The sequence below is a fragment of the Hyperoodon ampullatus genome (genome assembly GCF_949752795.1).
Source record: "Hyperoodon ampullatus genome assembly, chromosome: 3".
NCBI lineage: Eukaryota > Metazoa > Chordata > Mammalia > Artiodactyla > Ziphiidae > Hyperoodon > Hyperoodon ampullatus.
In genome coordinates, this window is record NC_136916.1 from 174239203 (window position 1) to 174260963 (window position 21761).

A 21761-nucleotide genomic window follows, 5' to 3' on the forward strand; every position below is an offset into this window, starting at 1 on the left:
CCCCGCAGAGGCCAGCGTCTCCAGGGCCCCCGGGCCTCTAATCACCACTCTATTTACTTGGAGTTTATTAAGCAGTTGCTGCCACTGGCTGCTGGCAGGCTCTCATATTGACACCCAGCTTTCTCGAGGTCTCCCGAAGTGCGGAAGTAATAAAAGGGCCGTTCCTTCGCGCCGCTGGCGGGGAGGCTAACCCAAGCAAAACCAAGGGCGGGGCTGCGTTTAACGAGAGGAAAGGGGCTTTTGGGCTCCCTCTGGCTCGACTTCAGGATTCCGGCTAACAACCCTCCCTTGGGTGGTGACACGCCCAGCTGCCTCCATCCTGTCCGGGGAGGCTGGGGACAGAGCCTCTGCCCAGAATTCAGCCAGACTTGCTTGAAGCATTCCTGACCTGGGGCGCAGTGGGCTAGCGTGAAGGTCCATTTGCTGGAAGGACCTACTCTGGCTGTCCATCCACCCATCCCCCAGACATCAGCAGGCCCCTTCAGTGAGCCAGGCAGGATGCTCACACCAGAGATACAGAAGTCACTAGACAAGGTCCCTGCCTCAGTCTAGAGAGGGGGACATGCAGGCAGACACCTACACTGCAGCCAGGCCAGGGCACCCAAGAGGAGGGAGGGAAGGCTCCCGGCAGGGAGCACGTCCCGGGGGCAGAGTGCAGATACGGCTGCACAGGAGGGAGGCAAATTCAAACCACATCTGGAGGGAGGGAAAGAAAAGCTGTGGCCTCGGAGACCTGGGATGAGCTTCCCTCTGCTGCTTCATAGCCGTGCGGTTCTATAGGAGAGCCTTGACCTGTACAAGCCTCAGTTTCCGCATCTGTAAGATGGGAGTGGCCACTGTGATGAGGATTCAGGAGGTAAAGGATTGGAAAGACGGGGCCCATGGGTCCCCAGTCTCTCTCAGCTCACGTTCCTACTGGACCCCAAAACTCTTTTTGTTGATCAAAACATACAGCCTCAGCTGACATCAGCTGGGAATTCTCAGGTGACTGAAGAGCACGCTCGTCCCTGGGGTGCAACCCCTAGAGACCCCGGAGACCATGTGACGGAACAAGCTGAGTCCCGAGCCAGGACCAGGTCAGCGCAAGGGCCTCCCCAGCCCGTGGCAGCTGGGACAAGCAGAGAAGAGAACCGGGCGGCCATAGTCCCGCACCCGCCCTCTAGGGCTCACAATGATCTCAACCAGGTACCAGAGAACACGGGTCCCTGGGGGCCGGGCGGGGAAACCTCAGCCTCCGGTGGGCCAGCGCCCACTACTCCAGGCAGCCAGGCCAGAGCAAGATCTGGGAGGGTGAGGCAGGGGCAGGATCCCAAAGAGCTCACCCGTAGCTCAGGTGAGAGGTGAGAGGACTGGGGTTGAACTGGCCGGGTCAACCATCCTCTCTGCCTCTATGTCTGTGACCTCACGCCAGGCCTTTCCTTCTCTGCATCTTCACTGCAACACTGGGCAATGCGGTCTGCTCCAGAGGGTCAGACTGGCCCCGGCACACACCAGCCCTCAGCGAGACAGCATCATTTTTACAATGGCTACACTTAAGCCGAGGCCTCCCAACTACCTCCCCCCAGTTGTCCAATGACTTGGAAAGACCCACAAGACCCAGACATTCCCCTCAAGGGCTGAGGACACAGTGCAAGGTGATGTCTCCTCTCCTATCAATTCCCTCACAGCAAAGTCATGCCAGGATGGAAATGAAATTTCGACTTCTGGGCTGGTGTGATCAATTAGTAGTGGCCGCCTCGCTTCGCCACTTCAGGTGCCCAGGCCCAAAGGACAGAGGTACCGTGATTGACTAGTAATAGCTGCCATAGGTACAGGAGGGAGCAACGGAGGTACACGTGCTATATACACACCTGACCCCAACACATCTCTGGACAACAGCATGCCATTTCTTCAGGAAGAAACAAACAAACACAGGCAGAACACGGATTGTAGAAAATAGGAAAGCTAGGACAGCTGGTCCAAAAGAATGGCCAAGACCAGGGAAAGGAGGAAGAAGCGTTGCCCAGAATTTCCATAAATCTCTGAGTTTTACCAGCAACAATAAACACAAGGCCATGGGTTTTCTAGTCCGTCTTGCCTGCAGAGGTGTTTACTGAGAAGGTTTTCTCCTGGGAGACATAACTGAGAATAGATCTCTCTGCTCAGCTAGCCACCTCCCTGGCTCTGGCCCCTTTGCTCTGGGTCTGCAACAGCCTCCCAAAGGCACCCAAGCAGCTCATGCCCAAGGACCAGGAAACGGCCATCCTGAGGTTTGGGGTCGTGGCGAGGTGCAGAGGGCCATTCAAAGAGGAGACACAGGCAGCGAAACCGGAAAGCCAGCACAGGGCAGGGGTTCCCAAGCAGGGAACTGAGGGCACGGCTTCCCACAGGGGACAAGGAGGTCCAGGCGAGCCCCAAAGAGCAGCTCACACTGGTCTAGCAGGAGACACTTGGGCACTCCAAAGCCTGGGGCCTCCACACATAGGACACGAGAGGACCCTGAGGCAGGGGCCCAGCCCTCATCATCACCCCCTCTGCTCAGCTGCCCCCAGCTTGGGTCATCATGGAGAAGACACATTCCTCTCTACCGACAATGACAATGATCATCACAGGATGGTCAGTGAAGGTGCCCTTGCTGGGGCCTTCCACGTGCCAGGCCCCGTGCTTAGCGCCGTGCACACACTGGAAACTAGGTAACACCACCATCTCCTCTTAGTAAGTGAGGAAACCCAGGCTCCAAGACGGAAGGGAAAGGCCACGGTCACCCAGTTAGGAAGGGGCAGTGCCAGGGCAAGCCCAGGCCGGGCAGCTCCCCGGCGGGGTTCTCTGCCCGCCCATCTCTGCCCCTGAAAGCACCAGCACGGTGGCCAATATGCACCAGGAGAGTAAGAGCCGGGGTCCCCAAGAAAGCCTGCATTCACACACTAGGGCATCACTTGGGTCTCACTCCCTCTTGGCCCTGTGCATGTTTCACTGCTCCCTGGCCCTTCACAAAGCAACAGAGCAGCTGATCACGGAGCCTGGTCTTCAGGATGGAGGGCGGAAGCACCGTTCATGCACACACATGCACATGCGTCCATGCACGCCAACACACACACGCATACACACGTGGGCATGCACACACGTGGATACACACATACATGTACATGCGTGATGCACACACACATGGCTCCTTCTGGATACTCAAGTCCATTGCCCTTACTCCCCAGGGTGACCTCCTTAACATAAATGAACCTGCTGCTGTAGGGTCCGAAGGCTCTAGCATGCTGGCCCACCTCTCACCCAGAGGTTCACTTGAAATGTTTACCCACCCTTCGGAGTCCTCCATCATGGGTTCCTCCGATCTAAACCTTTGTTTATTTTATGGGAAATGTAATGCGTAAACAAACTGCTTTTCCAGCCTGTGTTTCTCATGGTCTACACGGGCTTTTTCTTCTTACTCATAAAAAGAGGAAACATCCACTTAATAAAGGTAAATGAACTTGAACCCCTGGCCACTCCTACTGCCCCACACGCATCCTCCAAAAGATGTGATGGTGCCAAATTCAAGAAACCAAACTCCGTATCCCATTGCAAACCGAGAGCCTTCCCCGATCCTGACTGCTGACTTCACGGGTCCATCCTCCCAACACGCCTTCCGTCTCTGTCTTTCTCAGGTGTGTCCCTAAGCACTGTCCTCCTACCTGAGGATTCACCTGAGCGGTGGGCGGGCTGGAGCATCTTGTGGAATAAAGAGAAGCAAAAGCAAAATGGACCCCTAAAAAAGGCTAAATTTCCAAACATCAAGTGGCGCACCCAAAGCCAGAGAGACGCAACTCCAGGTTGGCCTGACAGCTACATCTTACAGAACTCAAGTCTCGTATTTCTTCAATATGCAAAGCTGCTGTTTCCCCTGGCCCAGCAGAGACTTCCCAGATGACGACACTCCCTCCCTCCCTGCCCCCCTGCAAGCTGCATCTGGGGCCGAAGGTCAGCTTACCTGTTGCCCAGGCCCGTGGTGAGAGGGTGAGAGGGTGGGAGGCACAGGAGACAACAGCCCGGGGGGTTGACCCCAGCCTCACTGCGCTCTTCAACCTCCCCGCCTGCCTTGGTTGCTTTCCCCCAAAGCAGGATGCACGGCCTTCAGACAAGAAGTCTCTGGGTCTGGCCCCTCCCCTCCAGTGACACCTCCCTGCCTTGGTTTAGGACTTGGGCATCGGAGGCTCCTGGGAAGGATATCCCAAATCTAGAGACCAGTTTTTCTTCTTCTTCCTTCCTTCCTCCCTCGCCCCTCCCTCCCTTCCTTTCTTTTTTTCCGTGCTGCACAGCTTGCAGGATCTTAGTTCCATAACCAGGGATCAGACTCGGGGCCGGGCAGTGAAAGCCCCGAGTCCTAACCACTGGACCACCAGGGAATTCTCAAGACCAGTTTCTTTGAGGGAACAAAACCTAGTCTGTCTTCTTCACCCTCACCTGAGCAGGAAATCCACCAGCAGAGGGGACCCTGGGATTCTGTGCCAGGGCCAGGCACGGAGTGGAGAGCTCACTGTACCCCACGCCCATCTGCTTCCCATTCACATGAGCAGACAGATATGGAACCCTTTCAACTGGACATTAATCATTCACAGCAATTAGATCCCCGAGACCTCGCAGAGGGAGTGCGATGAGCCCAGGAAGGAAGGAAGCCCCGAAGCGCTAAGCAGCATGGCTGTGCCAACCTAAGTGTGCCGACACAAAGGGAGATAAAGGCCCCGGGTTGCTCTCTCTCACCTGCCGCGTGCAAAGCCCCAACTGTGATCAGATGGCAGAGGGCTGCGCTGCAAAACGCTCGGTGGATTATTCTGCAGTAAGGTATAATTGAAAGGATTAACATGAAGGCGATGTTTCCCTTCCAAAAATTCGAGGAACGCCAAAACGACTCTCATCTGGTCTGGTATGACTCATGTTTTAATAGAGGAACTTAATTTTCACTTCTGAGGAATTTGGGCTCCGGGAAACATCGTCTAAGAAACACTCGTTTTGCTCCACCGACAAGAAGTACCGCCACCACGAAAGTCAAAGTAAAGGTCCCCCAGCCTGTCCCCTGTCTCCCAGAATCCACTGTCATCCACCGGGTGGGGCCTCCATACGCTGGGACAGAGCACGAGGTCTCAGGGGAAAGGGTGGGGTCTGAGGTCAACCAGGCAGGTCCTAACTTGGCGCGGTGGCCCTTCCCGTCTCGGAGGCACGGCTCAGGCCGGGTCTACCCAGAGGCACCTGGCAACACTGCACAGCGGCCCCTGGCACGGTACACTGTGTGGGCAGGACGTGAGGCTCCTGAAGAGGGACGGTCTCCATATCCCGACCCTATGGCATCCTCCGCCCAGCAGCACTGGCTCCCAGGAGACTGAGCCCCAGGACACTGACTCCGGCCCCTGCCTGAGGCTGGTCCTCACGCCCAGCAGGGGCCGATGGAACCAGGGCTCAGAGGTCAGGACAACCTGTCACCACCCACCAGCTGCCTAGTTAGTGGAGGCAAGGTTCCCTACCTCCGTGATGAGACATCACAGAAGCTCCAGAAACGCCCATCCCTCCCCAGACCCCGCCGTCCTCGCACCACCCATGTGCCCACATCCATGTCCCTGCCCTGAGCCCCACAGAGACCCTGCCTCCCAGGGACCCTCTAGACACCCCACCCCACTCCGGATTCCAACAAGTGTGGAGTATAACCTAAAAACTGAACCCACGATGAGCATCTGGGGTACAGATTTCTTGCAACCAGCAGTACCTGGCAAGCCTCTGCTTTTCTGCCTCCTTACCCTCCCAGCTGTATTTTCTTATTTACATTGCCCCCAGCAGGTCCCTAGCGCCCACAGCATCTAGCTGATGGATGGTCCCTGAAGGGGAGTAGGGGTCATGGGGGCCGGCTTGAGGCCGCAGCACCCGAGGACCACCGTCACACCACAGAAGAGCCCCAGAGGTGAGAAGTTCCCATCAAGCATGCCTGGACAGAGGATGCTCCAAGATACCACCAATCCTCAGGTGCTCATCACCGCATCCTGGCAGCTCTGTTACCTGAGCAGCCGCAGCAGGAGTCCCTTCTCTGTGCTGCGCACCATTCACCAAGTCTTCCGCAGGACCCGACAGTGACCAGGATGGCGCCTGCCACCCCTACCCCAACCCTGCAATGGAGAGCAGATATCCAGATCCCCTCCCCAACTCTTCCCCACCTCTGCTCCGGCCAAGGGAGAGGCGCTCATTTATAAGTTGCAGATAATGTCACCCACCATTCATCCAAATGTGTCAGTTACATCCCATTAGACAGTAATTATTTTTTAATTAAAACTAAGAAAACTGGCATGCCTGTGCCGACTTTATGCATCTGTTATGGGTTAAAATAGCTTTTAAAAAATGTTTCGGAGACCGCAGTCTATTGTGGCCATGGCCTCTGCCAAAGAAAACGCAAGCTTGCTTATTTTCTCTGTGGGGCGCGACAGCGCCTGTGTGTGCCGGAACAGAATCGGCTGGCCGTGAAAAGAATTCTAAATAAAACACAAACATGGAATTTGGCAACGCCACAGAAGCAAGCTTAAGACTAATTCCAGCATGCGGACGGCTCTCACATAGTAAGTCTGGCTCCAGCATAAATGAAACCAGGCACTGTAAAATACCAAGCAAGTTGGAGTCTCAACTTAAAGGGACAGGACGCTGGTTCCAGGTATAAAAGCTTATTAAGCCGGCTCACACTGGCTCCATAAATCCATAGGTTATTAGCGGTTTGCTTTCAGCCAATCCCTCCTTAAAGAGATGCATATTAGGAGAGAGAGAAAGAGAGAAGGAGAAATGAAAACCATCACTTTGCACTTGACTTTTAGTGCAGCCGTTCTGGAAATCCTGTGTGCATTATCTCAATTAGAGGAGAAAGACTATCAGACCTCGAATACACACAAACCCGAAAGGGAGGGGAAGCGGAGGGAGGGCCCGAGGGATCCCAGGTAGGAATGCCCATCGCACTGGAAAGATGAAAACGGTCCCCCGCTAGAAACCAGAAACATCAGGGGGCGGGACTCGGCCACAGGGGGAAAGCCATGTGGATGCTGGAATACCCCCACCCAGGGAAACAGCAATGGTAAGGATTTTGATAATAATTATAGCAACAATAAAAATAGTAGAGTAATACCTGCTACTGTTCACCACCTTTCATATACCAGCTGCGGCTGAAGGTGGTATAGTATAACAGGGACAGTTCTAAAGTCTAATCAAGTGGTTAAGGGCTCTGAAGTCAGACTTGCCTCAGTTTCCAAATGTGTAAAATGGGGATAACAGTGCCTTCCTCACAGAGCTGGGGTGAGGGATGCTGAGGATGGAGCCCACGGTAAGCATTTAGCAAAGCACCCCTGTCAGAGTCGGGACTTGAACTCAGCCGTCCAAAGGCAAAGCTGGCACCCCCCCTGCCACACTCTCCTGGGCAGGGCACCCACGGGACTGGCCAGATTTTCCGGACTGGGAACTGCGGGCTCCCTCTGAGATTGGGGAGGGGCAGGGACCGCAGTCTCCCCCAGAAGGTACTGAGAAGGCCAGTTCATCCCCAGAGAGAGACTTGCCCTCAAAGGCTTCAGCGGACCTCAGCGCTGAAACATGATCGCACACACCGCAATCCAGGAAGAACTGCAAAGTTCAGGGAAGAAAAATAATCAAAAGTGTCTCCACCATAAACACCCGGCACTGGGCGGAGGTGCAGGTAGGGGAGGGCCCTATTCTGTGCTGACAGTGCTTCCACACCACCACACATACACGCGCGCACGCACACACACACGCATACAAACACACGCTCACATACACACACACGTATGCATGTACAGACATATAAACACATGCACTCACATATAAATACACTCATACTCACATATACATACGAAATACACGCACATGAGTACACATACACATGCATGCACAAATACACACATTCATACACACATACACACAAATACACACTCAGATATTAACACACAAACACACAGGGCCTCCTATTACGGGGTCTGTGCCAGGCCCAAGGACCTGGCAGAGGCAATGGGAAAAACCAGGGAGAGTATTACATGAGGCGATGTTTTGCTCCAAATGAAAAAGCCATGGAATGTTTTCCCTCAAGTCTTGGTTATTTCTTGCAGGTCCACTCAGACCCAGCTCATCACAGCCTCGCCCAGAGGGAAGCCCTGACCCTCCCGGTCCCGGAGTTAAACCAGCTTCAACCCTCCCAGTGGACCAGGTGTGGCCACAGTCAGGCCGCTCAGGGAGTATCCTCCCAGCAAAGATATGCACGGCCAAATGGGGGTTCCTGACCCTCTGACCCACCCCCGTCCCCACCCTGCTCCACAGGCTGCTGCACCCTGACTTGGTGACATCACACATGTGCATCTTCCTGAAAAGATGCTCGACGCCTTAGAAAATGCAGACTAAAAATACCCCTGGCTTCTCAGAGCCGGTTTACAAAAATAATTATATTTTCTTAAAAAAAAAAGTAGATTATAGGCAAGTTTGTGTCCGGCTATTTTTAGCTTCTATTCAACTCTACTAATTTTTTCTCATAATAATCATTGCAGACTTATTTTTTTAAAGCCACCCGCCTCTATGTTAATAATTGTTGTTCTGACTTGGCACGGGGGATTGGGAGGGAGGCACACAACCCTCCGTAAACCATGCAGGTCTGAGTGCTGCCCAGAGGGGACAGCGTCTGAGAATCACCGAATTCCTGGGGAAAGGAACATGTGGCCATTCCATCGGAGACCAGCTCCAAGTTCAACCCACCACGCATTTGGGGGACTCCCCGCACGCGCCTGAATCTGTCCCAGACCTCAGGAGTTCACAGAGGCCACCGAACTGGGGTTCCTGGCCTGGAGGGGCTCACAGTCCAGGAAGGGGTATGTCGTGGGTTGAATGGCAGCCCCCCGAAATGAAACACCCATAATCAAATCCTTAGAATCTGTGAATATGACCTTATTTGAAACAAGGGTCCTTGCAGACCTAAGTTCAGAATCTGAGATGTCGCCCTAGATTACCCGGGTGGGCTCTAAATCCAATGACAACTGTCCTTTTAATTATCCAGGAGAGAAAACAGACCCCCAAGGAGGAGGCCATGTGACCATGGAGGCAGACACGGGAAGGATGCGGCCACAAGCCAAGGAATGCCCAGAGCTACCAGAAGCTGTAAGAGGCCAGGGGCAGATTCTCCCCTTCAGAGGGAGCACAGCCCTGCTGACATCTGAGCAAGGTTGGCATGATGACCCCCAAGCAGAGGCAGATAGGAGAGGCTCAGAGAGGGGCAGCACAGGCCCCGGGACACCAGCCAGCTCTAACCTTGCCCCCAGGTGTCCCCACTCTAAAGACACTTTCTGCTGAACTGAACCCAAATCAACGCCCTGAGGACACAGCAGGAAGGAAAGTGAAAACTGTCCCTTTGCAAAATGTTCTTCCCCTCAACTCTCAAGCTAGTGAAATGTTTAGCTGACAGCCAAAAACCAGCATCTGAGAGACGGGGCCATGGTGGGGAAGCATTTACAAGAGAGACTGATGTTAGAGACCCTGAAAGGAACTGAAGACACTGGCCCATGACCAGGGCCACAGGCACCAAGCCTGAGTCAGTGGGGGCCGGTTCCATGCCGGACGCTCAGGGCTATTAACCACATAACCTGGGCCAGCTGGTGTCCACATCCCTGAGCCTCGGATTACCATATGATCCATCAATTCCACCCTGGGTATTCAGCCCAAGAACTGAAGGTAGGGTCTCCCACTATTACGTGTACACCCACACTCCCAGCAGCACTATTCACAGGAGCCAGAAGGTGGAAAAAACCAGTGTCCATCACAGGATGAATGGATCAACTCTGGTCCAGCCACACAATGAATATTACTCAACTTTCAAAAGGAAGGTGTAACCTCTATGGGAAAAGAATCTGAAAAAGAATGAATATATGTATATGTATAACTGCATCACTTAGCTGTACACCTGAAACTAACACAACACTGTAAATCAACTATAATCCAACAAAAAATAAAAATTATATTTAAATAAGTAAATAGGAAGGTGATTCTGACACATGCTGTAACTTTGAGGACCTAATACTGAGTGACACAAGCCAGACACCAAAAAGACCGTGATTCCACTCATAGGAAAGCCCCAGAGTGGTCAGACTCATAGAGACAGGAAGTGGAATGACGGCTGTGGGCTGGAGTGGGGGGGGATGAGTGTTTAGTGCGGACAGAGCTTCCATTTGGGATGACAAAAAAGTGCTGGCGATGGATGGTGGTGATGGTAGCTGAACAGTGTGACTGTACTTAATGCAACTTGACTAAAAAGGGTTAAAATGGTACATTTCATGTCTTGCATAGTTTACCATGTAAAAAAAAAAAAAATTCCAGCACACATAGGCTCAAACCATAGCGAGAAAGAATCGGTACAGAGGATCGTATGCAGCCCGTGCACACAGTGGGCCCTCAAGCAGTGGTTCCCTTTACTAGTAAAGCAAGAATAAAACAAGGCGCTGGTTAATAAAGCACAAGGAAATTCAAGACGAGGGCGCCTGCGTCAGCGCTGCTTACATACAGCTCCAAGGGCGACTCAGGCACCGGGGGGCCTGGTCCCACCAAACATTCCTCACCTCTTATGAATAAAGGCAATCATTAAAAATGTCTGGACTTATGAAGAGACTCCAACTGCCCCTGTCTCTGCAGGTAGTGACTCCGTTTTTGCATTAACCTCCCTGGAGAAGTCCTGAGCCCTCTGATCCCTTCCACTGAAATCATAAAACACAGGCATTCTTATCACCCCGAGCTGCTCTGTGATTCATAACCTGTTCCTCTCCCTCACACCTGCCAGGTAGAAGGCCAGCAGGTGGGCAGTCTGGGAGCCAGAAAGCAAGCAAAGGAGCAGGCTGTGGTTCCCAGACCCAAGGAGACCTGGGTTCAAATCCCACCTCTGCCGTCTACCAGCTGTGCAATTTCGGGCAAGTCGCATCACCTCTCTGGTCACAGTCTCGTCACCTGTGAACTACAGAATAGGCTGCCTTCCTAAGGGAGAAGCTTACATGTGTGGGAAGGCCCCTAAAGAGAGCCTGATGCACAGTGGGGACACAAAAATGATGACCAGGCCATGACCCGGTGGCCCCCCTGCTGACTGTAAGGACGCTGATGGGAGAGGAAGTCACGGTGGATGCATCACCCACCCTGACCACACACCGTGGTCACACCCCACCCCCACCCCGGGCTCTCGGTTATTATTAAATAACACCCAATGAGCAGGTGGGGGTGACGGGCAGGCTATGATTCCCCGCAGGTATAACGCCGGGCAGCTCCTAGCAGCTAAACCCCACACAGAGGGACCCCCTGCCCGCCAAGGGTGTCTTCCCATTGTTTTTTGGATTAAATTGGCCAGCCTTGATTATGTTTGGATAAACTTTATTTCATGGTTTAGACTATTTGGGTTTGATTGTGAAATATGTACAGTACGCAGCCCCTCTGCCCCGACCGGCCCTGGGGTTTGAAAAGTCAAGTACATCTTGTTCCTCCCACCGAGAAAACAACAAAGAATACCTCCAGCTGTAAGGACGATGAAAAGCTGGTTTCTCCTGAAGGAGGGGAAATTGCTTCTAGGGAACTGTGTATGAAAATGAGATGGGAACAGCATTCCCTGTATTTCTTCGGCTTGCTCTCACAAACATGAACACACCTTTTCTGGGTCTTCCTCATCCACCAGCACCTAGAGGGCTCGGCCAGCCCAAGCACCGGGAAGACCAAGATAGGGACATAAGTCAACCTGGTATGTGAAGGAATTTGAGGTTGATTTGATGAGAAAAGCTTTTCCCATAGTCCAGGCCTCTTCTTCAAAACTTCCCTCTGGTGGTCTGAGGGTCCAGAAAAACTCTGTGTCCCCGCAAGTCACTAACAACTCAGACCCCTTAGGGGCCAGCCGGGGCTACAGAAGGCTCACTGGGTCAGCAGGACCCCTCTTGGCAGGTACCCACACCCACATCGGTCACTGACCCACGCCTTGGAAGAAGCCTGGCCCCTCCGCCAGCCTCACCTTCTCCATCAGGAAAATCCCAGTGGTCCTCGGGGGCCCTCCCAGCTCCCACAAGCCCAGTCGTTTAACTTCCTTTAAGCAGAGAAAGGCATCACGGAGCGTGTACCTCGCACTCTGTGCTCCCCCACTGCCGTGAGCTCCTCTAGGGCAGAGGCTCCAGGGAGCTCCTTCCTGGATCCCTGCATCCAGCCCAGATCAGGCACCAGCATGATCGGTGAAGGAAGGAAGACGCAGGGGACTCTCCCAGGATCGTGTCCGAATGTGGTCTGGTCTCTCACGGGTGAGCTGCTTTTCTGTTGCTCACGTCTGAGCCGCCAAGCAGCCCAACGTGAAGCCGGAAGGGAGAGCCGAGAACATGACTTCCCAGCTGGCCAGACCTGAGTTCCGATCTCAGTTCTGCTGTTTGTGTGCTGTGTGACCCCCGGGGCATTGCTTGGCCTCTCTGAGCCCCAGTATCCTCATGAGCAAAAGGATGGAGCTGCCTTTCCTTACAGGTCTTATGACGACGGGTGACTGAGTGAGGTATGCAAAGTGCCCAGGACAGTGCTGGGAACCAGCAGGCCCTTTAGACACAGCGGCAAGTCTTAGGAGCAGTGATGGCAGTGGGCCTTCCTCCTCTTTCATTCATGCTAAGAAAACCTCCCAGGCAGGACTTTCAAAGAGATGGCAACCAAGTCATCATTGAGGTACGGGGTACCCAAGGCTTTTCAACAGCCCAGCCTTCTCCTTCCTGCCCCCCACCAACACTTCCCTTTGCCTCTGCTTCCCCACGTGCTGGTAATCAGCAGTGGCCACCCACCCCAGAGTGGAGGCCCATCAGGGGACCCTCCAAGGCAGGGATCAAGAGTGGATACTCCTAGTGTCCCCATTTCCCAGATGGGGAAACTGAGGCTTGGAGAAAGAAAGCAACTGGCCCAGGGTCACACATTGACACCCGTGCACCTTGAGAACAAGGACTAAGCACAGTCCCATCTCTGGAGCTTCCCACCATGCCTGCAGCTCTCCCGCCAATATGTGTCCACTATGGCATTTAAGTTCAAGCATAAATCCACGCCACAGAAGAGATGCCCAAGAAGAGATGGAGCTGCCAGCGATCAAAGCACAACCACAGAATGTCTCAAACCTGGGACGCACAGAGGCAGGTCCCCACTGCAGATGGCAAAACTGGGGGTCCGAGAGGCTAGGTACAGGGCTCCCCAAAGCAAAATTTCTATCCGTTGCCAAATCTAACTGCACGTTTCACATGGCTTCAGCTAGACGATGAATTTCCTTCTCCAGTTTTCAATATGAACTCAAGAGGGGCAGTATAGCCTAGTGGGCAGAGCCTGGGAGACTCGGTCCAAGCCGGCTCTGCCACACCCATCTTGTGGTCTCTTCCCCACTCTCTTCCTCGGTGTCCCCACCCAGACTATGAAGGGGTTGGGTGAGATGATCTCTCGGGACCCCTGATCCTAGATCGTTTAAAATTAACTCAAGCCTTCAGGTCACCAGAGGCGGACCCATTTCTGGACCATTCCATCCAAGCAGAGGGCGCACAGCCTCCTCTGCCCCTTTCGCATTCCCTTTCAAGCTGCAGAACGTGGCCGCCTTGCTCTGAGACCTCTGATGTCGGTGGCCAGTGCTGGTTCTTCACATCCACTAACTGCTTTAAAGCGCTGCACCCAGCGCTGCATTAAAAATTAATTACACATGCTATTTTATTGCCAGTGCATAATGTAATGAGCACCAGCTGTGCTAAACAGCCAAACTCCTTTTTAAGACAGCTATAAAAAAAAGAAAGAAAGAAAGAAAGAAACTGCACTTCCAAATGCCTCTCCTGTCAGAGCAGAAAAACAGCAACATCTTGTGCGGATTTGAACAGAACTCTTTGATTTAGCTCTGCCTTCAGAACGTCTGAAGGGCCGGCTTGGAGAGGGAAACGAAATCTGGTGAGGCTGCACCGGTCTCCACTCCGGGATGTTGCTGGGACCCCCCTTTTATCTAAGGACAGTCGTGCGGGTAGGTGCCCCTGCCCCCCACTAGGCAGCATCGCACTCCTTCTGGCCCCCAGTCCCCGTCTGGCGCCCGGTGGTGCTGGAGGAGATGTGAGTCTGCAGCTCTGGCGGACAGGGGACTTTTCTGCACCCAAGCCCTGCCACCCTCCGTCCCTGGAGCCCTGCAGCTCTCCATGGCCTCTCCCGGCACTTCCTCCAATTACTGAAGGAGGTGCCTGCGTTCTAAAGGCAGGTGGTCAAGGGCAGCCTCTGCAGCAGCGTGATCCCAAGAAGCCAGCAGACACCAGAGCAGACTCCAAGAACCACCGATAAGCTGGACCAACATCCCCTTGCACGATGTAGACACCGGTGCAGGGCATACAGATGACTCTTTAAATTTTTAATAACTCCCCTGAAAGCCCTTCCTCCACAGCGATCCAACCACCATGGCCCCTGGGACCTGGTGAGCCCAGAAAGACCCCACAAGGAATGGGACTTTGCAGAATCAGGAGAAAGGCAAGGGCGTGTCTGGAACCTTCCCCGAAAGAGTGCCTCTGTCCACCCACACTCACCCACACTCACTTCTCTTCTTCACCCCATACTCACCCCTCCCTCCAAGGTCTCCATGGAGGCCCCCACGCCCCACCGGAGCGCCTCTGCACCCCCTGCCCCAGACTGGAGGCATGCACCAGCAGGGGCCCGGAGAGCGTTGCCATCTTGATCCACATCGCCCTGCGGTGCCCACTGATCCTCCAGTGTCAATCAAACCCAGACCGAAATGAAACTACGGCTTGCTTCTTGTTCTGGTATGAAATGTGCAAAGCACAGACCATATCATTAACATAAAACTTCCAGAAATAAGACCACTTTCCAGACAGACTGTATTAATTGCATCAAGCTTCCACAGCTAGGGTGGTCTAAGCCACGGCATCCCATTGGAAGGATTCGGTTATAAAAACCAACGCAAAACGAACACTGGGATATAATTGAAAGAGGAGAAAATGACGGATTCTACTGTGAAACCCTACTATTTACTTACAGGTATTCTTTTATCTTTATTGTCCCTTTAACCCATGCCAAGAAACCCCAGACTAGTTGAATAACACAGCAAGCACAATTCCAGTAGAAAAGTAAATTGAATTTAACTTTACAAGATTGCCCTGTGATTTCAGCATATACTAATGACTGCAACTGACTCCTTCTATTAAATCCAAACACTTCACTTCCCCGAGCCGGGATCCTGTGCATTCTTGCTGACGACCTTGAACTTCACCAAGCGCATGTATTAATCATTATGGCTGATGACCATTTGTGGCTTTTAAATATGCAATGAAGTTTCTCGGTTCCTTTTCCACTTCCCAATGCTGGTACATGATCTGAGCCAGCCAAGAGGCTAAATGCCTTTAAGAATGGAAACTAGGGATCCAGCCTGATTCCAAACAGAGCCGAGCAGGTAACGGTATAATGATGTGAAACCCATCCTGCTCATGCATGAGTCAGAATGTCTGGAGGGCTCGCTCAGCAAGAGGCATTGTTCTCAGCACCTGGCGTGTATGACCTCAGCCAGTCCTCAGAGCAAGTCTTCAATGACCCCCATTTTACAGGTGGGAAAACTGAGGCAGAGGGTGGCAATGACTTGTCCAAGGTCACCGGCCAGGTGGAGTAAAGGCCAGGACCACAGCCTTAGACTACTGATTCCCCAGGCACCTTGGAGAAGTTCCTACATGGAATTTCTCAGGGAAGAAATTTCAGTTTCCAGGAATACCCCAACTCAACAGAGTCAAAAAGCAAAGGGGACCCCTCCTTCCCACTGTGACCATCAGAAGGAGATCTGGGGTGGGGGTCCTGGGAGGCGGGGCTGTTGGGGATGCCGCCAGCCGGAAAGGTACACAAACACACATACCTGTGTGGTTTTCTCCCCCATAATATCACATCCTTCTATAAATAACCTCAAATGCATTCACGGGCATGCAATTAACCTGTGTGAAACACGGTTACACCAGGGTTTTCCGTATTAATTTGAAGAGATAGGTTCCGTGCATCCTGATCCGAAAAGGGACAAAACAAAGTAAGGACGGCGGCCCCTTTCCATCTTTACAGAGGACCGCTTCTTCCTAACGGGTTACTGGGGATTTAATGGCTCCATTCAAACGACTAATTAAACAGGCACTAAAAACACTTTAGCAAACAGCCCAGTGCCAGGGACAGAAGCCACAAAGGGACCAAAACCACTGGACAGGATATTTTCAGGTACTGAAACTGATCTGAAGATACGATGGCACAACCTGGTGCAGGCTAATTACCGCAGACCCATCGATGAAAGATCAGTGCCGGTGATCAGGGTAAAGCATCGGAAGCTGAGGATCGGTCCCTTAGCAGGTCAGGAGGAGAGGTCCCAGGGACCCCAGGAACAGACACAGCCCCACCTCACTCCCCTCCCCAGCACTGCCAGCAAGCTTAGGGGCTGCTCACGGGCTCTGAGCCCTCACGGCATCAAATTCTAAAATCGAAGAAGGCCCCTAAGCCAGGTGAGCCAACGCCAAAGGTGAAGCAGGTGCAGGATGAGCAACCCAGGATCAAACCCCACCTCTGCCCTTCCATCCCCTCCCTACAGGTCCCCATTCCCACTCCACCACCCGGCCCACCAGACTGCAAGCTGCAGGAGGGCTGGGACCTGCCATGATGGACCGCAATGTGGTTTGCACAAGAATGAATGAACGGGGCGGGGGGTGTTCCCCAGCGGTCCAGTGGTTAGGACTCCGCACTTCCAGTGCTTGGGGCCAAGGTTCGATCCCTGGTCAGGAAACTAAGATCCCACAAGACGCACAGCGTGGCCAAATAATAATAATAATAATAATAATAATAATAATAATGAATGAATGAATGAGTGAACAAATGAAGGTGAGCCTCATTTTTTCATCTGTAAGGTGGGGACAGTAAACCCACCTCCTAAGGTGGCTGTGAGGATTAAATTCAAGAACACACACAAAATGCCTAGCACAAGGCGGCACACAGTAGGCCCTCAATTCACGGTCCCTACAAGGAAGCGGGTGGCACTGTGGCTGAGAGAGTGACTGGGTGAGAACGTCCCCAGGATGTAGGCAGAGGCATGTGGCTCAGCGGGAAGAGGGGTGGCCTTGTCGGGAGGCATCCTGACAACAAATCCCAGTTCTGCAACCTGGGCCCAGCCACTCACCCTCCCCAAGCCTCTGTTTCCCCATCTGTAAAACAGGGGTGTAACAGCTCCTGCTCGGCACCGCAGCTTCTAAGCAGAGCCAGAAGTTAAGCAAAGCGGAAAGTTAAGCAAAGCCCCAGGCACTCCACTGCCAGGGAGAGCGTGTTCCCGCACCACAGAACTTAACCAAGTCCAGTCATGAACACTCAGGCTGATCTTTGACAGTACGGCCCCCCGAGTGGCTGCAGGGCTGCAGCACTAATTACAGGAAGCCATTAGAGCAGGGCAGCCACCCAGACGGAGTAGGTATCCCGCACTCACCAAGCAGGGATCACAGCACAGACCTATGGAGCTGGGACCGGAGCCCCAATCACCGTGGGCACCCGGGCAGCCCGGGGCAGGGAGCCGGCTTCTTTGTAAGCTGTGCAGACTCCTTCCCAGGTGATTCAGTCTTTGCTTTGTGCGTCCAAGACACAAGCCCAGTACCTATGATGTCACGATCTGTCATAGCAAGGGGTGCCGACGGCTGCAGGCCACCCCACCAGCAGGAAGGCCCGGGGAGCTCTTGACCCTGGAGCTGGGCTGCCTGTGGCCCTCTGCAGAGCTGTGGCTCTAACAGGGACCATCCCTTGGGACAGCTTCGATTAAAAGCAAAACCTGCCCAATAAACATAGTTTTCCTTTTACCGCTTGAGTCAAGAGAAAGCCTGCAACGTACCCGGTGAGAAAGCAGGGACACACAGAATCTGCCCCGGCTCGGCACCAACCCTCTCTTTTCCCGGCCCCTGCAGGACATTCGCCACCACCGGTGTCTGGGTCAGCATCCCGGCTCCCGCGGCCTCCGTGCTTTCTGCATCAGGGTCCACGAAAATACTGGGCAGGAGAGGCTGGAATGAGAGGTTCCTGCCTGCAAATTCCAGGGACCCCAGGCCACAGCAGGAGTTTGGGTTTCGCTTGGGGAGGGAGAAGGGATGTAACAGAGAGCAGGTCGGGTGGCCACACGGCGCTGTCTGCCCATCTGTATAATGGGCAGCCACGTCGGCCCGGAGCTGGGCGCTCAGCCCCGCCCCCTACCCCTACCCACCCCCGACACACCCCACAACGTTTCACTCCCTCCCAGAGCCCAAGCTAACAGGCTCCTTCAGAGAAAACTTTTTTCTAAAAGTTAATGGGCAACACATTCTCGCAAAGAGAAACTCAGCAGTTTGGACGGCTCCAGGGACGTACACAGACAACCAACGTATCTTCTCCTAGTGGTGAGCTGGGGGCGAGGGTACTGGCTGGGGTTGGGGGGGGCGGCAGTGGTGAGGGCAGAAGAAAACCTCAGATGTTAAGCGTTATCCAATGAAACTTTAGCTAAACAGCCCAAAGAGATGAAATTTGGAGGCTGGGGGACGGCGTTCTGGGAGTGAGACCTCAGAATGGGTGGAGGCCCGGGGGGATCTCCTGACCACGGGGGACCAGGGCACCCGGGTACAGCTCTGTCGACATCCTTCGCCATTTCCCCGGCACCTCCCCAAAAGTGCCTTCCGGGGTGCAGGTTGCACGTCTCCCCTGGGCCCCCTCCTTGCCCCAGCCCACCTGGGAGAGGCAGCTGCCAGCCCTGCCCAGGGCACACCCGCCATCCCCGGGAACCCGCCCCCACCGCGGCCGTCGGTTACCTGACAACTGACACTGGCATCCAAAGGGAGCCTCCGTCTGACCCTCACCCTGAGTCCCGTCACCCGAGACAGGGCGCGCGCTGCAGCACGGCAGGGGGAAGCAGGGCGGGAGAGCGCCCAGGGCCCGCAGAGGTGAAGTAATCACAGATGTGTGAGGGTGGGAGGAGGAAGCAGCTATGGGGGCCATCGCTGGCAGCTGGGCAGGCCTGCACGGCCCTGGAGAGAAAACAATAGAAAAGGCTGGTCAGTCGGACCCTGGACTGGGCAAGGGCTTCAGGGTGTGGAACGGGGCCCGGGGCAGAGGGCTGCAGGCTGCCCTTCCAGGGTGGGAGGCTCAGGGTGCCAGCCCCTGGTGGGGGGCTTGGCGGGGGTGGAGAAGGGGGATGCAGCCGGGACTCGGGCAGGGGCAGGGGTCAGGGAAGCGGGTGGGGCCTGAGGGGCTCCTACGTCCTCAGCTGCCAGGTTGGGCTGTCTTGGGAACAGACTTCCATCCCAGGGAGACCTAATGCCGGGGCTGGGACAGATAGGAGCTGTCGGGGGCCCCTGATCCCAGCAAGGTCTCCCCAGGTGGGGACTTCTGGAGTGTTCTGGAGCAGACCCCATTCAGGGATCTGTTTCCCCAAATCTGGGCCACCCCCCTCTGGAGGACCCAGGAAATTCCAGGCCACCACTGTTCACTCCATCAGGATGGGCTGCGGGCGCAGGCCTCGGACACCTCCAGGCCACCTCCCAGTGCCTGGGCTGAGCCTCTAGCCCGGAGGACCGCCAGCTGGTGCCCCCTCCGGCCCACAGTCCTCAGCAACCGACACCTACACGCAGCACCCAAGCCCCAAGGCCTGTGGGAAGGCTCTGAACCCCCTCCCCGAGAAAGCCCTGGCACTGCCCAGCACCCCTCTTCACACCTCCCCGGGTCTGACGGCCACAGCGCAGGGCCAGGGGCCTGCCTGTCTCCACCAGCCCTACAGCTCGCCCGGGCTCCCCGGCAAGGCCTGCGTTTGATTTGGCCGTTTATCTTAAATGGCTAAGAGACCACCAGGGCAAAACATTTGTGTGAAGCCCTTGCCAAAACCACAAGTGAAGAAGCCCAAATTCCCTGGGTAAATAATTGAGCGGAGAAGCATCAGACGAAAGGAAAACATCAACAAGATGACGGGCAGCTGGGCCCCGGGCCGGCCCTGCCAGGGATGCCACCCCACACCCCCATGCTGTCAGTGCCCCGCACAGGTCTACAGGGGCGGGGATCTGCCCACTCTACGGCCCCCATGAGGGAGTACCCCGTCCGGAAGAGCCACAGGGCCCTGCAAGCCCACTGTGAGCCAGCAGCCTATCAATCTTGATTGTGAGTGAGCTTCCTGGCATGCCCTTGGGGGCAGGGCTCAGCAGACCCACTGCACAGACCAGGAAACTGATGACATGACTGCAGAAAACTGCAGACAGCAGCAGCCAGCCCCACCAAAACCCCGGCTGGCTGCCTGGCTCCAGAACCAGGGCTCTTTCTCTGTGTCCCCTGTCTCTCCAAAACAGGTATTATCCAGGACCGGGGGCATTAGAGCATTTGAGGACCACTTGCACATGTCCTGCCAAGAGGCCAACGCTAACACCACCACCAGCACCTGGCCCCTCTGGGCCAATGAAGACCCTGTGCTAGGCTAGGCTCAGGACCCAGGCCATTTCTGAGCCCATGACACAGCCCTGGAAGGTGTGGCCAAGACCTCATGCGCTGTTCCAGCCACAGACACTGAGCGCAAGGCCGAGCCCCAGATTTGGTGCAGGCCCTCAAGAAAGGTCAGCACCTGAGACCAATGTCGTCCACCTCCTCCCAGAAGCCTGCCCTGGCTGGTCCTTGCCTGAAACTCCCCAGCAGTGGACACAGCATGTTCGTCCTTGTCAACCACGTCAGCCCCGCTTCACACCATGGAAGGCTCCGGGTCATGGTAACTGTGTGACAGAGGCTTTGTGCTGGGCCCCTACCACAAGGAGCTGGGCTCACTTCACCACAAACACCCCACTCGGCAGGGAAGACCACCCCCCATTCCACAGGGGGAAACTGAGGCTCGGGGAGGTCTGGACTCGAACCCAGTGTGTCTCCAAAGCCTGGATGTGCCCTGCCTCCACCTGGGGCTGCAGCTGGGATGGAGTAACCAGGGCACCCCAGAATCTTGAGAGGAAGTGTGGGAGGGAGCCTGAGGGTCCTTGGGCTGAGTCGGGCCGCTGGAGGTTACAAAAAACAACTCCGGGGCTTCCCTGGTGGCGCAGTGGTTGAGAGTCCCCCTGCCGATGCAGGGGACGCGGGTTCGTGCCCCGGTCCAGGAGGATCCCACGTGCCGCGGAGCGGCTGGGCCCGTGAGCCATGGCCGCTGAGCCTGCGCGTCCGGAGCCTGTGCTCCGCAGCACGAGAGGCCACAACAGTGAGAGGCCCGCGTACCACAAAAAAGAAAAAAAAAAAAAAAAAAAAGAAACTCCGGGCCCCCAGGTTCTGGGTGAGGCCACAGCACAGCCACCACCATTTACCATGGCTGAGAAAACCAGCAGGATGCCCAGGTAACTTCTGTCCCAGGCCGGAAGGGTGCAGAACCTGTGTGTCCATGGTTGGGAGGAAGGACCAAAGGGCGTGTCTGGCCGCACCCCTCTCCTTCTGGAAAGGTCGGGCTGAGTTAAGCCAGAGTCTGTAAAGGCAAAAAGTCATCCTCCAACTCAGGTAGGGCTAGGGGGCTGGGCCGCCCCCTGGAGGGGCTTCTGAGTGGCCTCATTAGACTTCTGGCCTCCATGAAGCCCACCTGCTCCAGGGACTGGCTCAGTGGACGCAGGGGAGAGGGCAGCAAGGGCCAGGGGCTTCCAATCCTAAGCTGCCCACAGAGGGCCCTCTGCCCTGGGGGAGGTCCCCTCATCCCAGTCGGAGCAGCTTAAACCAGAACCCTGCCCAAAGGTGGAACTCCAAAA

The 21761-nt window shown here is 54.9% G+C and overlaps 1 protein-coding gene across 5 annotated transcripts in view; it reads right to left on the reverse strand.

Moving 5' to 3' along the window:
• The window catches only part of BCL11B (BCL11 transcription factor B), a gene marked incomplete at its 3' end in the record, with an annotated part of 90713 nt that overhangs the window by 31727 nt on the left and 37225 nt on the right, over nt 1-21761 (reverse strand). For 2 of the 5 annotated variants that reach the window (XM_079700325.1, XM_079700324.1), the window contains exon 3: nt 18822-19037. The exons of the other annotated variants lie outside the window; for them this stretch is intronic. In XM_079700325.1, coding sequence (XP_079556451.1) covers nt 18822-19037 — 216 coding nt within the window. The remainder of the gene's footprint in view (nt 1-18821; nt 19038-21761) is intronic. 5 annotated transcript variants of the gene reach the window in all.